This window comes from Trachinotus anak, unplaced genomic scaffold, assembly GCF_046630095.1.
Source record: "Trachinotus anak isolate AG129_WGS33_773 ecotype Australia unplaced genomic scaffold, CSIRO_AGI_Tana_v1 ptg000011l, whole genome shotgun sequence".
In the NCBI taxonomy this organism is placed as follows: Eukaryota; Metazoa; Chordata; class Actinopteri; order Carangiformes; family Carangidae; genus Trachinotus; species Trachinotus anak.
In genome coordinates this window covers 4,924,271-4,939,644 of record NW_027273862.1, presented here as the reverse complement: position 1 = coordinate 4,939,644, position 15,374 = coordinate 4,924,271, and the positions used below count along the sequence as shown (strand labels likewise).

At 39.8% G+C, this 15,374-nt stretch overlaps 2 protein-coding genes across 2 annotated transcripts; both read right to left on the bottom strand.

Annotated features, from left to right (window-relative positions):
• Positions 1-1,668: 1,668 nt before the first annotated feature.
• LOC139628415 (high choriolytic enzyme 1-like) lies at positions 1,669-3,955 on the bottom strand. Its single transcript, XM_071490075.1, has one exon. The coding sequence runs from the start codon at positions 3,947-3,949 to the stop codon at positions 3,164-3,166; it is 786 nt and encodes a 261-aa protein (XP_071346176.1). The 5' UTR covers positions 3,950-3,955; the 3' UTR covers positions 1,669-3,163.
• A 5,922-nt stretch (positions 3,956-9,877) lies between these two features.
• LOC139628029 (high choriolytic enzyme 1-like) lies at positions 9,878-10,691 on the bottom strand. The gene has a single exon (XM_071489346.1). It carries the CDS (start codon positions 10,661-10,663, stop codon positions 9,878-9,880), a length of 786 nt encoding a protein of 261 aa, XP_071345447.1. The 5' UTR covers positions 10,664-10,691.
• Positions 10,692-15,374: the final 4,683 nt, after the last annotated feature.

The window sequence follows — 15,374 nt, the reverse complement described above, 5'->3', positions numbered from 1 at the left end:
GGTCAGTCTGGAGGCTGTGGAGCTTCTGAGGACAGACTGGTTGAAGGTTGATGTTTGAGTCAGTGCAGTCCAGGGTTTTTATACTCTCCTCTGCAGGTGTGTCTGCAGGAGGATTATGGGCTGGGGTCCACACTGCTAGTCCTAAATAAACCTGTGAAGGGAGGACTCCATAGACAAACCCACTGTTTCAACATGGCTTGTTTTCTCTGATCAATAGATTTAAGAACACAGCTTCACTAGGTTGTGTTTTCTTAAGATGAACACTATATGGTCTTAAATCAATAAGACTCATTGTCTGAGAAGAACCACTCTTACTTTAAACGGAATGATTTTTATTTTTATTTCTTTGAGACCCACTGATACTATTGATACAAAAAAGATAGGAACAGATAATACACTCTGAATTGATACAGACAGCATCTGAATATTTGCAACAATTGTTGCTGTTTTTCCCACAGGATTAACACAATTTGTCACAAACTTCACATTTTTTCTCTACAGAATCTACACTCAAAACCCCATAAAGACGAAACAAAACAGAATTTCATAAATTCTTGTGAATTTACAAAAAAGGGAAAACTTCAATTCACATTGATATAAGTATTCAGACCCTTGCCATGATGCTAAAGATTTAACTCAGGTTCCCTCCAGTGATGTTTCTACACCTTTACTGGAGCCTACCTGTGGTAAATTCAATTAACTGGACAATATTTGGAAAGGCACACGCCTGTGTGTATAGGGTCTTACAGCTGACAATATAGATCAGAACGAAAACCAAGCCATGAGGTCAAAGAAACTGCCTGTAGAGCTCAGAGACAGGATTGTGTTGAGACAAAGATCTGGGGAAGGCTTACCGCCCGTCCAAACTGAACAATCGGGGGAAAAGGTGAGAAAGGTGACCAAGAACCTGATGGTCACTCTGGCTGAGCTCCAGAGATCTTGTATGGAGATGGGAGAACCTTTCAGGAGGACAGCCATCACTGTAGCCCTCCACTGATCTGAGATTTATAGCAGAGTTTCCTCTCCTCATTGAAAGACACATGAAAGCTGCTTGGAGTTTGCAAAATAACACCTAAAGGACTCTCAGACTGTGAGAAAAAAGATCTGATGAAACCAAAATTGAAGTGTTTGGCTTCATTTTGAAGCATCATGTCTAGGAAACCAGGCACCAATCATCACATGTCCAATACTATCCCAGCAGTGAAACCTGATGGTGGCAGCATCAAGCTGTGGGGCAGTGGTGTAGTGTGCTTGATATGCAGACATACGCTGTATACCCACCAAGAAATCTCCAGAATTTCCATATAACCCCTTAAAGATACCCAAGGATACATAACAACATAGTGTTGTGACACAACTTGCACCTCAGAAATTTGTTTTTGTTAAAAACGGGCACTGTCAATAATGTAATGTCAAGCAATACCAAAGCAGAAATAGTCTACAAGTGGATTGGGGATGTTTATCAATGAGCAATAGACTGAGAAGCTCTGGTTGCTGTGAGAAAATATATGTCAGCATCTGTGGTAGCCTTCTACTGCATGTTGTCCCCCCTCTCTCTCCCTCACTTTCCCGTCTCTCTCTCACTGTCGCTACCAAAATAAAGGCAAAGGCTGTCAGATATAGGACTGAATAGAGAGAGAATCGGTGACTCTGCTCTGTTCCTGGCAACACATAAAGCTTTTTCAGTAGCCCATGGAAGGATGTCTGATCTTAAACAACATGCTGAAGGTGCTACCCATGTATGAGCAGCTAAAGAGCAGACTACACAGTATGAGTGTAATCACTCAATTCCTAGTACTTTGAATGTTTTGCAGATACTCAGCAGTTATTGAGCAATCCATCACATTGGTCAGTGATTACATGTTTGTGCTAATATGTGCATATTGTGAATTTCCCCACTGTGGGACTAATAAAGGCAATCTTAAACTTCTCACAGGTATGACCACTGATAGATAAAGAAGTGATGATACACCAGTCATGTCACTTTAGCCTTATTAAAGACATCTTGTTGATCAGTATAAATATCTTGGAACAGTCATTGACAGTGAGCTGAAATTTCATGCAAATTCTGAGGTGGTCTGTAAGAAGGGACATCAATATTTGTACTTACATAGGAAGTTAAATGTTTTAATGCGGACAGAAAAATTATGTTGCTATTTTATAAATCTTTTATTGAATCTGTCCTAACATTGTGTATGATTGCCTGGTGTGGTAACCTGAGCATGACAGACAAAAAACATCTGAGCCAGATTGTAAAGGTGGCTGCTAAGGTGACAGGTGTCTCACTGACCCCCCTGACAGCTATCTTTAATCAGCAGGTTCTCCGCAAGGTCAGATCTATTTTGGACTGCACAAACCACCCTCTTTACTCTGAGTTTGAAGCCCTTCCCTCAGGCTGTAGATTAAGAGTTCAGGTGTAATAGGACTAAAAACTCCTTCATCCTGTGTGCAATAACCCTGCTAAATTTGCACATGTAAATTCTCACTTTATAGTGTGTGGTGTTTTTAGTGTCTGATGTTTTTATTGTGATCTGTGTTTTTATAGTGTTTGATGTTTTATAGTGTTGTGTGTTTTATTGTATTGTGTATATTGTTGCACGTGTATTGTTTCTCATCTGTTTTTATCAATACCCTGATTGTTGGACGTTTCTCAGTTGGAATAAAAAAAAAGAATCTGATTCTATTGAAAGGTCGTCATTATAATCTTATGCTATCATTATGTTTATTATTATTACATATTATTTTTGTTTGGAGAACCTTTCTCATTGGTTTGACAACTTGTCAGTTGTAGAGAAAGTTAACAAAAAGAAGTTACTGTTTCTTCAGTCCCATGAAATCAAAGTGGAAGAGATTTCTACTTCCAATATTTTGCAGCTATCCATCAGTTACTGAACAGACCAGTCACATTGCTCACTGATTGCATGTTTTTGCTAATGTGTGCATATGTAGAATTTCTGCATTAATGAACACTGATAGATAAAGAAATAATGATACAATGTCAGTGATGCTTTACTTTTATTACAGACATTTTAGACATATATTCTGAAAGAATGTTGGAAAAGGGACATTAATCTTTACTATTTTTTCCATAGATTATAGAGGTTTTTAATTGACACAGAAAAAACAAACAGAAAAATTTGTGCATTTCACATCAGCATTGCTGTTAGCAGCCATAGAGCGTGTTGATCCTCCTGATGTCCCAGTAGGACATGCCCTGCCTCTGGCCGATCTGGACGTTGGGGTCGGGGATGGGGGTGATGGAGTCCGCCCCGTACTGGATGGAGAAGGCTGTTTTTCCATAGTGCATGATGGAGGAGTAGTCGTAGGGAGTGTTCAGGTTGTTGGTGGACTGCTTGTAGAAGTTGTAGGCCATCTGTGGGTCGATGTTCTCCCAGTTGATCCTGACGTAGTAGTCGCGGTCGCTCCTGGTCTGTTCGTGCTGGAAGCCCAGAGCGTGGTTGATCTCGTGCTGGATGATGCCGTGGTAGAGGCAGCCCTGCCTGTTGAGAGAGAGCACCTGTCTACCTCCCTCTCTGCCCAGAGAGGAGAAACATCCAGCTCTGTTCTCGATGCTGATGTAGTCGTACTCGTTCTTACGGGGGACGAAGCGGATGCAGGTACTGCTGTGGAAGGACTTCATGGCGTTGTCGATCGTCTGCCTCTCCCAGCTGGTGAACTCACCGCTCATGGTGAAGGGGATCATCACCAAGCCGTTGGAGGCTTTTCTCCACAGGCAGTTCTGGGACCAGCACATCATTGCGTTTCTGGTTCTGGGAGCTAGCAGGTCTCCTTCCAGCAGGATCTCATTGGTAGCATTGTTAGAAGTCAGAATCCTGGTGGTGATGTCCATGGTGTCTGGGATTTCTTCTGCACTTCCTTCCTCCTGGAGAGGATGAGCCTGAGAGAGGCCAAGCAGGAGAAGCAGCAGCAGGCTGGCAGAGAGAGTCATCTTCAGGGTCAGTCTGGAGGCTGTGGAGCTTCTGAGGACAGACTGGTTGAAGGTTGATGTTTGACTCAGTGCAGTCTAGGGTCTTTATACTCTCCTCTGCAGGTGTGTCTGCAGGAGGATTATGGGCTGGGGTCCACACTGCTAGTCCTAAATAAACCTGTGAAGGGAGGACTCCATAGACAAACCTACTATTTCAACATGTTTTGTTATCTCTGATCATTAGATGGACGAAAACAGCTTCACTAGGTGGGATTTTCTTAAGCTGAACACTTTATATGGTCTTTAATGAATAAGACCTAATATCATCTTAGAAGAACATGTAGATAGACATTATCCACACTCTACTTCAACCAAGAATATAGAAGTAATACAAATTAGTTCTCCATCGTCTGCTTCAGATTTTCTCTTTAGTATCACAGTAGGTGATTGGTGTCTACATAGTAGGGCTGGGCAATTACCAGTTCATTTTGGTTCATATTTTCCTCATTGCCTGTATTCATTTACTGTCCATTTAAGGGGAGAGTTTGGGTAATTTTACGTTGGGTTGTGTGAAGTAGTCATGCATAGTCAGTGTGTTGCCTGCAGTAGATTCAGATCAGCACGCTGCAAGTTTAGAGAAGCAGCAGGGAGCACCAGCACAGAGGCAGAGCCATGTGCTGCTGTGGACGGGGACCAGCAGAAAACACGTGTTTCAGACACTTTTAAAAGATGCCCACTGAAACAATCCAATATCCGTTTAAATGTACACTTCATTTAGAATATTTTCAGCACTTCATCTTCCCATCAAAACAAAGTGAATTTTAGCTCTTTCTGATTCACCCAGCTGACCTGCAGCTGTGGCATAATACAGTGAGCCCTGTAGGTACGCTTGTGCATAGGAATGCATAGTTAAGATGTAGTACCAAAGGAAAGTAAAGCACTGAAAATATTCTAAATGAAGTGTACTTTTAAATGGATATTGGGTTGTTTTGGCGGGTGTCCTTTAAAAAATGTCTGAAACACGTTTTTCCCATTGACCCTATTCACAGCATCACATTACTCTGCTTCTGTGGCGTTGTGCTGATCCCCTGCTCTTGTTGCCACCTACTGGTGACTTCTGGTATAGATCACTATTTTAACTTTTGTTTTCCTTAAGTTTTATTTTTCCCTCCTCCATGTGCTAGCAGTCTAAGCCTAGCAGTCTAAGGCGAGCAGCCTGCAGTGTGCAGTGTTTCCTTACATTTCAGCCTTGGAGTAGATTTGTCTGTAAGTATTGTTTGTAAAAAGTGATTCTGCACATGTTTACAGTGTCAGTATTTTATGTATGTTTATCTATTGTATGTAAGTAAATTCTGTTCTGTATTGTTCAGTTTTACAGAAACGGCATCAGTAAAAACCATATACCTGAAGACGGTTTGGCTGAGTTTTTGTACACTATCTGTCTAGCCTTGTTCAGACATGTGAGAGTGAGGACAGAATAGGCGTGCTTCCTGCTGCTTCTCTAAAATGGCACCGTGCTGATCTGGATCTCCTGCAGGCAACACACTGACTATGCATGACTGCCTCACACAATCCCACGTGAAATAATCCTCACTTCCCTTTAAAAGAAAATAAAAATAAAATAAAATACTACCTCCTGTTCAGTAATGTGCCCCCACCCCCATCCAACTAACATTAGTTCTTGCTTATGATATGGGTGACACGAGCACAAACACTGAGCCTCAGGCCATGTCCACACTAACACATTTTAGTTTTAAAACGCATCACTTTTGCTACATTTACATTTGGCGTCCAGTACTATGGAGTTTTCAATTCCCTAAAATTTGGAAAGACCACAGACTGTTTTAGATTGAAAACTCCAGGGTTGCGTTGCAGTCTGGATGGGCAGAAAAGGAGACTTTAGCAAATGACAATGCAGACACCCACCTCAGCTCCTGATTTAGTCAAGACTACAAGACACTGGTGAATGCTACATGGATAGCGACCAAAGGTTACACCACCAATGTGTTTAATGACTTGAAAAACAGTCACATTGCCGAATATGAAGAGTGCATGGCTCAAAGAAAGAGGGAGGCCGATAAGTGCCAAAGTAATGGTTCTTGATTGTAATCGAGGTGATAGTTTGAAATAATCCTGATATTGATTTGAAGTCGTATCGCCCAGCTATACTATACGTGTAGAGTGGGAATTAAGCATTAGTCACCAAATCATCATGACTTTTCATGATGATTTGCCACAATGTAAGCAAAGTAGGCCACAGGCTAGAAACACAGAAATTTACCCAGGTTTATATAAATTAATTATCAGACATTTACCATTTGTACAGGAAAGTCACTAACTCTTGCTAATACTCAGTGGGATTCATCGTCACTAACTCTATTAGTTTTCACCAGATTTGTTATTCAGACAGATAAAGCTTGACTGATGTTACACAGGTGTTAGTTTTAAGTCATCCTCCAGTGCTGAAGCCTGCACCCTGTGTGACTTGATAGTAAATAGGAAAATGATGAGCTGAAGTTTGGGGCCATCTCTGAAGTGCATGAAGAATGTCTAAGAGACATTGTAGGATTTTGTCGTTAGCTTTCTTTTTTCTCAGTTTTTTTAAACACATAGAACCAACTTCATTTTCATCAGAGATGCAGACATATATGTTTATAGGCTATAGCTTTGCATTACTCCCAAGTAGTCCATTTTTATCCAGTATTCAATTAAACCATCAAACATATCATACAAATATCTAAAGACATCTGTACAGAACAGGATGCCACGACACCAGATATTTGGAAGTCAGTACCAATACCAACAAAATTCCAGGATTCTTGATATTGAATTTGATACCAAAACAAAAATAGAAGACAACAGAGGCTGCTGCTGCACAGTGTGCTAACACACATGAATTTGTTGGTGCGCACGCACACACACACACACACACACACACACACACACACACACACACACACACACACACATTATCTCACCCCCATATAGTCTGTTTGCAAACTTATATGGACTAACATGGTGACAGACGAATGGTGTCAAAATATTCATTTAAAAATGTTGTGTTATATTTTGTCAGACTGAATGATAACGACAGTAGCCTGCTAATGTTGTCAGCATCAGAGGTGCTAGCAGCTGTAATGCTGTACACACTGTGAGTACATATTGTTTTTATGATTTTGTTTGTCTATTTAGCTAAATGGGGGAATCTGTTGCCTGCTTAATTACCGAACATTTTTTGAGATTTCAAAATGCCGATTCACACTCTCTCATGTGCTTATAACCTAAAAATATCAAGGGTAATAAAAAATGCGATGTACTACTGCTTCACAATTAGTATTAGAGAGGAAAGCAGATGACCTGCAGCAAAGGGCCTTTAAGATCTGCACTCCACCAGGTGAGCCATCAGTACATCACACTGGAGGGTTACTTTTATGTATAAAGGGCAAGCATACATGTATTTTCTCACAGCACGAAGAAATTGTCACTCCACTTATTGATAACTTCTCCAATTCAACTGTAGGTTATAACTAGTTTGCTTTTATTTGACATTACATTATTCACAGCACAGGATACAGGACATATTGCAGCATTTTATCCTCAAATGCAGGATGATCCTATATATTATACAAGACGGGTGGCAGTCCCAGTGGGAAACCTAAAGTGGTGCATATAATGAAACATAATCCTGCCAGTGCCACTGGTCATCACCCAGCTCATGTTATTAGCCTAAACAAGCCAACATTGGCCTTTGAGAACATTGCATGCGGACCATTGCTACAACAGATACTAGCTGCCACAGTTCACAAACAATAACAGAAACATTTCATGACATGAACAGGTTAAAGTTAACACTTAAATATAATATAATAAATCACTCACACTGAATGCAGTGTACAAATCTGGATATCATTCCTTGAGCTGCTTAAATAAGTTTATGATGTTTCCTCCTTTCATTTGAAATGCTCTGTGTCGCTGTGTGCAGTCTGACTTTTAGTTGTCTTGAGTTTGATTTCACACTAGAACGCTTGGGGGTTATTAGACTGCCCTCATCAGTCAAGGAAAAATCACAGATCAGTAGAAGAGATTTCTACTGCCACTGTTTTGTAGATATTCAATTATTGAGCAGTCCATCACATTTCACAGTGATTGCATGTTTTTGCTAATGTGTGCATATGTAAAAATTTTGCAGGTATGAACACTGATAGATAAAGAAAATAATGATACATCAGTCATGTTGCTTCAGCTTTATTACAGACGTTTTAGACATGTTGGGGGGTCATATATTCTGAAAGAATGTTGGAAAAGGGACATTAATCTTTACTATTTTTTTCATAGATTATAGTGGTTTTTAATTGACAGAAAAAACAAACAGAAAAAAGTGTGAATTTGTTGCATTTGATATCAGCATTGCTGCTAGCAGCCGTAGAGCGTGTTGATCCTCCTGATGTCCCAGTAGGACATACCCTGCCTCTGGCCGACATTAACATAGCTGAATGGAGAAACCGTCTCCATCTTACAAGAAAAGGAGATCACTTGGTTTTATTTTTGTTTAAGTCAGATGCTCAGCTCTGTGACAGAAATTTGATGATTATACACAAGAGGCACAAACAGGCAATGATACACAGAGGGATTCATCCTCGCTAACTTTATTAGTTTTCACCAGATTTGTTATGAAACTTGACTCATGTTACACAGGTGTTAGTTTTAACTCATCATCCTGTGCTGAAGCCTGCACCCTGTCTGATTTAACAGTAGATGAGAAAATGATGAGCTGAAGTTAGGGACCATCTCTAAAGTGCATAAAGAATGTCCAAGAGAGATTTTAGGATTTTGTCGTTAGCTTTCTTTTATTTTCTTTTTATACACACTTCAAACCAACTTCTTTTTCATCACAGTTTCAGAAATATGTATATATAGACTATAGCTTTGCATTACTCCCAAATAGTCAATTTATAACCAGTACTCAACGAAACCACTGAACATATAATATGAATATCTAAAGACATGCGTACAGAGTAGAATCTATGAAAAGGTCCTTTTAATTTGGCCTAAACATATGACATTATCACAGGACCCTGTTCCTTCATTGGTCTGACTTTTTGATCAACAACGGGGCTGTTACATTGTTTTCGTTCATGAGAGATATTGTAATAACTTTTTTGTTTTGTATAGTTAAAAAACAAAACCTCTGGCTACAGATCTCCAGGGACTGATTCTACAGTCCAGTTCCTCTTTTGACAATCATTTAGCTGTTTAAAATATGTCAAAGCTGGTTCAGTGTAGTACATAGACCGTAAGTCACACATTTCAGAATTTATTACAAATGAAAAAATCTCAGTTTCAAAGCTTATGTCTACAAAAGCTTTAAATTTACCTGTTTGCAGATCTCCTAATTATTTTCTCAAGAATTTGTTTCAGTTTTTGTATTATTTTGAAAACTTCTTTTTTTTTTTTACACATATTGTAATATTTTTGTAGTGTTATCCTGAGTATTTTTTTGTTCAGCATACCTTTCTCATTCTTTAGACAATTGGTCAGTTGCGCAGAAACTAAAGAAAAATGACTACACCGTTACAAAATAGTTTTTGTTTCAGTCCCTTGAAATCAAAGTGAAAGAGATTTCTACTTCTAATGTTTTGCAGATATTCATTAATTATTGAGCAATCCCACACATTGCTCATTGATTGCATGTTTGTGCTAATGTGCGCATATGGAAACTTTTCACAGGTATGAACACTGATAGACAAAGAAAATAACGATACATCAGTCATGTTGCTTTATCTTTATTACAGACATTTTAGGCATGTTGGGGGTCATTTATTCTGTTCTCTGACTATTTGAAAGAATGTGGTAAAAGGGACATGAAGCTTCACCATTGGTTCCATAGATAAAAGTAACTTTTATTACAGAAAAACAAAAAGAAAAAAGCATTTGACATCAGCATTGCTATTAGCAGCCGTAGAGCGTGTTGATCCTCCTGATGTCCCAGTAGGACATACCCTGCCTCTGGCCGATCTGGACGTTGGGGTCGGGGATGGGGGTGATGGAGTCCGCCCCGTACTGGATGGAGAAGGCTGTTTTTCCGTAGTGCATGATGGAGGAGTAGTCGTAGGGAGTGTTCAGGTTGTTGGTGGACTGCTTGTAGAAGTTGTAGGCCATCTGTGGGTCGATGTTCTCCCAGTTGATCCTGACGTAGTAGTCGCGGTCGCTCCTGGTCTGTTCGTGCTGGAAGCCCAGAGCGTGGTTGATCTCGTGCTGGATGATGCCGTGGTAGAGGCAGCCCTGCCTGTTGAGAGAGAGCACCTGCCTACCTCCCTCTCTGCCCAGAGAGGAGAAACATCCAGCTCTGTTCTCGATGCTGATGTAGTCGTACTCGTTCTTACGGGGGACGAAGCGGATGCAGGTACTGCTGTGGAAGGACTTCATGGCGTTGTCGATCGTCTGCCTCTCCCAGCTGGTGAACTCACCGCTCATGGTGAAGGGGATCATCACCAAGCCGTTGGAGGCTTTTCTCCACAGGCAGTTCTGGGACCAGCACATCATTGCGTTTCTGGTTCTGGGAGCTAGCAGGTCTCCTTCCAGCAGGATCTCATTGGTAGCGTTGTTAGAAGTCAGAATCCTGGTGGTGATGTCCATGGTGTCTGGGACTTCTTCTGCGCCTCCTTCCTCCTGGAGAGGATGAGCCTGAGAGAGGCCAAGCAGGAGCAGCAGCAGCAGGCTGGCAGAGGGAGTCATCTTCAGGGTCAGTCTGGAGGCTGTGGAGCTTCTGAGGAAAGACTGGTTGAAGGTTGATGTTTGAGTCAGTGCAGTCCAGGGTCTTTATACTCTCCTCTGCAGGTGTGTCTGCAGGAGGATTATGGGCTGGGGTCCACACTGCTAGTCCTAAATAAACCTGTGAAGGGAGGACTCCACAGACAAACCCACTGTTTCAACATGTTTTGTGAGCTCTGATCATTAGATGGATTGAAATGGTTGATTTAGTGGGTGGGGTATTTTCATGGAAATACTTTTTATTGTTTTCTTTTTATTGTATTGTTTGAGAAGATTTCACACTAGTTACATGAAAACAAGCTCAACTTAAGCAAAGATAGTGGATCTTTGCCTTTGTAAGGTGTTTTATACTATACTATATTTTTGGGGGGGATTTAGTTTTCATTTAAAAATTATATAAAAGAGGGAGACTATTCCTAATACAGTTGATCACAGACTGTGCCTCTTATGTCTATCACCAATTAGTTCAGAGCTAAAATGATCATTTAACTAATTGATCAACAGTGAAGAAGTTTTAAATAATTAATCAAGCATCATTTTTCATGTAAAATGCCTAAAATTCTTTGGTTCTTGCTTCTCTGCTGTGAGGAATAATTGCTAATATTTTTTTATCTAAAGTTCATAAACTTGAGTTTAATGAAGAATAACCTGGATAAGGTGCTCACATGCTACAGTATCCCGATTTCTATGGAAGTACTCTACCTGTCATTTCCGGGTCTCTCAAAACTGTGATACAATGTATTCCAGCTTTCGGAAACCAGGACATAAGCAGGATACTTCAAGTTGCTTTTTGACCTGTTACAGTAACATGGGGCCTTGTTGGTGCAGTGATCACTGGGCCGTTCATTAGAGATATGGTCATAACATGTGAGTGCACTACAGTTTAAAACAAAGCATCTGCACACAGATCTGCAGAGATTTGTATTACAGCTCACAGCTCTTAGTGAAAATCATCAGCCTTTTATAAAATCTCAGTGAGCTGGTCCAGGTCTTACATACTGTTGTAGACAGAAGGTAAAATGGAAACCAAATTCTCAAATCGTCCAGCTCACATAAGTCATTTCAATGGTGCTATCTATTATTGATATTTCTAGTGAGGTCAAGAGTAGAATGACCTCAAGTCTCTATATCAACAACACGACAGGCAGCCAACAGCAAGAAGGTCACTGTCAGAGACACAGCGTCTGTCAAAGGACTCCCATGTCCTACAGCTCACAGAGGTCTCATATACCCAACAAACCTATCACTGGTTATGTCCTTAAGGCCACATGAAAAGTGATGGCAAATGGTTTTCATGGATGAAGATCTAACACTATTGAAATTTTTTATTTTACTGTTTAAGCTGAAATGGTGAGAAAGCAAAAATGATGTTCAGATGTTTTCAGCGCAGCTTCAATGTAGTTTTTTTGTCAGTCCCTTAAAATTGAAGTGGGTGTTCCTGTCGTTCCACTGCTTTACAAAGATGTTCAACAATTACTGAGAAATCAGTCACAGAAGAGACGCACTGTATATATGCAGTTTTATTTATATTTTCTGCAAAAACAACAATAATACACTTGTTTCTGAGGATGAATCCAAAACCTGCAAAGGGCATGAAAGGTTTTTGCATTCAGGATAAACTCATAAAATCATTAACATCTGTGTTTTGGTGATTTATTTGTTTGTTACAGGATAAATGCATAAATGCATTCCTCTGTCTCTGGACCTTGTGATTAAGAGGCATCCTAAAATAATGTCATCAGTTGGCTTGCACTGCATCAGCAGGCACTGTGGTTGATCTTAAATCACCCTGGGTACTCTGAATGACTCCATGAGAAATGGACGCTCTTCTTGCTGAGTCCACAGTTTCTCTGATAGATTGTGCTGCTTCAGATGCTACTGAATTGGTCCTGAATGGTCAGAGGAATATTGTGGAGCCAAAAGCTGCAGAGTGAGTGGTAAGTGACCTTGGCACTCAGTGCTCTCTTATTTCACGGTCATGATGGAGGATTTTCACCCTGTGGTTTTGTTTTTTCACTGCTGTGCCTGTTCTGCCACTTTACTTGCATTTCTTCTACATGACAAACTTCAGAGTAGATGAACCTCATCATTCAGATCGGTGACAGACACAACAAAAAAAACGTGACATGTTTTTGTTTTTATAAAAATGAAGAAAGAAAGAAAATTGGTGTGAGAGACTCAAGGTGAATGTTTGCATTTTATATCTGGTAAAATGTGTAAATAGATTTTTTTTTAAAACAGCAGTGTAGGTTTAAATTTGCTGATATAGAACTTAAGATGATAGTACAGCTGAGCCCTTGTAATTCAGCCATCACATCCATTCCAGATTTCCAGAGGGCATTAACTTTAAATGGCACAATGGAGAGTGGCATTACATTCACTTGACTGGTAGCTGGATAGCTTGCAGAGCACCAGCAATATCAGCTGTGGGATATTTTTTTATTCTTTGTACTTTCTTAGAAATGAGAAAGCACAATCAGTGCATTCACTGGACAGAAGCATCGTAGCAGCTGTTCCCTTCTTGCAGGCATGGCAGCTTAGTGGTAACAATTTCTGTTCTCATAACAGCTGTTATGTAGACTTTACAACTATATATGCCCTTTAACAGAACACACCACCTTCTTATTATTAAAGTGCAACCCGGCAACCTTTCAATTTTTCCCCCCTTAGCATTTCCAAATGGTATTACTGTTGACTGTAATGTCTCCGACCATGACTCTCGCCATCAAGTGAATGCTCATCTGAGGTTCACTCTTGTTTTCCCTTGTGTCTGTCACTTTTCACCTTCTTTGCCTTCTTCTCCAATGAAAAGGCTATTTTTTTTGCTGGGCAGAGTTTCCATACTGACTCCAGCTGTTACACTCTCCGCAATTTCCACTAACTGGGGAAAGCTACTTATAGCTACTGGGAAAACAAAAGCACTGTCCTCTTTTTTGGTTGTGCAGTGACAATAGGGTGTCACAGTGCCAGAAATTTCAATCTCAATACCAAATGCAATTACAGAGCAAAAAACAGATGCTGCTGCACACACAGTGTGCTAACACACATGCACACACACTGTCAATGTGCAAGTAGTAGTTTAAATTGACAATGTGAGCGACCAGTTGTGAGGGACCGAGCTTGAGGGCATGAGGAGCGACAGGTGTATTTTGAATATGAGAATTTTATTTACCCAAATGAAAAAAAAACAATTTACAAAACAAGTGAGAATGTTCTTGGCCCATAAAAAAGGTCACATTGACAGAACTAAAATCAGGCTGTGTTAGCAAAGTAACATGATAAACCAACTGACCTAACAGACAAGGAACAAAAGGGAACTTGTATACTGTCTGATCAATCCGGCTGTACACACAACGCATAAACACCAACAGTTTAACTAACAAATAAACAAAACAGGACAGGTAGTCTGTAGATTGATTTAAAGATCCTATTGATTCTGCAAAAAAGAAACATCCTTATGCCAAACCTAAGTCTAAAGAAATACACAATAATCACAACTAAAAGACTACTACACATTTTGATCCACACTCCAGTCCAGTTGATGGCAGTAATGCATCAATTTGTAAATAAACTTCCAAGAAGAAGAAGAAGAAGAAAAACAGAAAAAAATAATTAGAACTTCTCAAGATAAATTTATATAAATGAACATAAATGTTGAATATACAAAAGTTAATAAAATGTTTGTGCTACAAATAAAACTAATGCATGTCTACCAAATACTAAATAAACCATAGGTATGTTGTATGAAATAAAAAACTATGTGTCATCATTTATGTGTTTGAATGTATGTGCAGTATGGGTGTAAAAGTGTCAAAAAGTCAAAGATAACACAAAAGGTGTCAGTGCATGGGGGTTAGTGATGTTTACTGCTGTGTGGCTGCAGGTGTAGCCACCACACCATTGGTGTTAAAATAAGAAGTTTGTTCATTTAAGAAGTCAGTGTCATATTTTAACAAAACAATTATGATGGTAGCCTACTAATGTTGTGAGCATCCAGCTCACATTATGAGCTGTCGCTATATTAGTACATCTTGCTGCTGCCATTCCACATGTTGTCATTTACTGTGCTTGCCTTCTTCTCTTTAAATTTTATGTCAAACTAGAACACTTGTAGGGTTATTATACTGCCCTCTTCAGTACCTATGACATCAGTGGTACCATGGGTATTTATGGCACTGTAGAAAAACAAGCACCAGCATATTTTCAAAATGTTGACATCTCCTATGTACTGAACTCTCAGTTCTTGTGACATCCCTAAGTGACAGACACATTTCCTTTGTGCCGAAAATCAAGCCTTCATTTTCCTGGAAGATTTCATACCCAAAGGCAGCCATAATTGCATAATGTAAGAGAGTTTTCTAAGGAAATGCTTGTTGTGACATTATTCTACAGCTATTATATTGTTCAATCAACATTTACTTCATAACAATAAGCTAAAGCCAAAGACCTTTCTACTGCCCCTTGGAAGTCACTTGGGAAAGAATCATACCACGTATGATACCAAGTATCAAAATATAGCAGCTTACAGGTTAAAGTGCACATGAGAAATCATAAAATAAATATAGTGCAGACTGTAGTGGTCCCTGAGCATTTCTCCACACTGATAAAATACTACTAATAGGGAATGTTTTCATGTAGAACAGCGACAGCAGTACAACACAACAGTGGGCCACTG

Coding starts and splice junctions, on each gene's coding strand:
- LOC139628415 (XM_071490075.1), bottom strand. CDS start 3,949: ATGACTCTCTCTGCCAGCCTGCTGCTGCTTCTCCTGCTTGGCCTCTCT.
- LOC139628029 (XM_071489346.1), bottom strand. CDS start 10,663: ATGACTCCCTCTGCCAGCCTGCTGCTGCTGCTCCTGCTTGGCCTCTCT.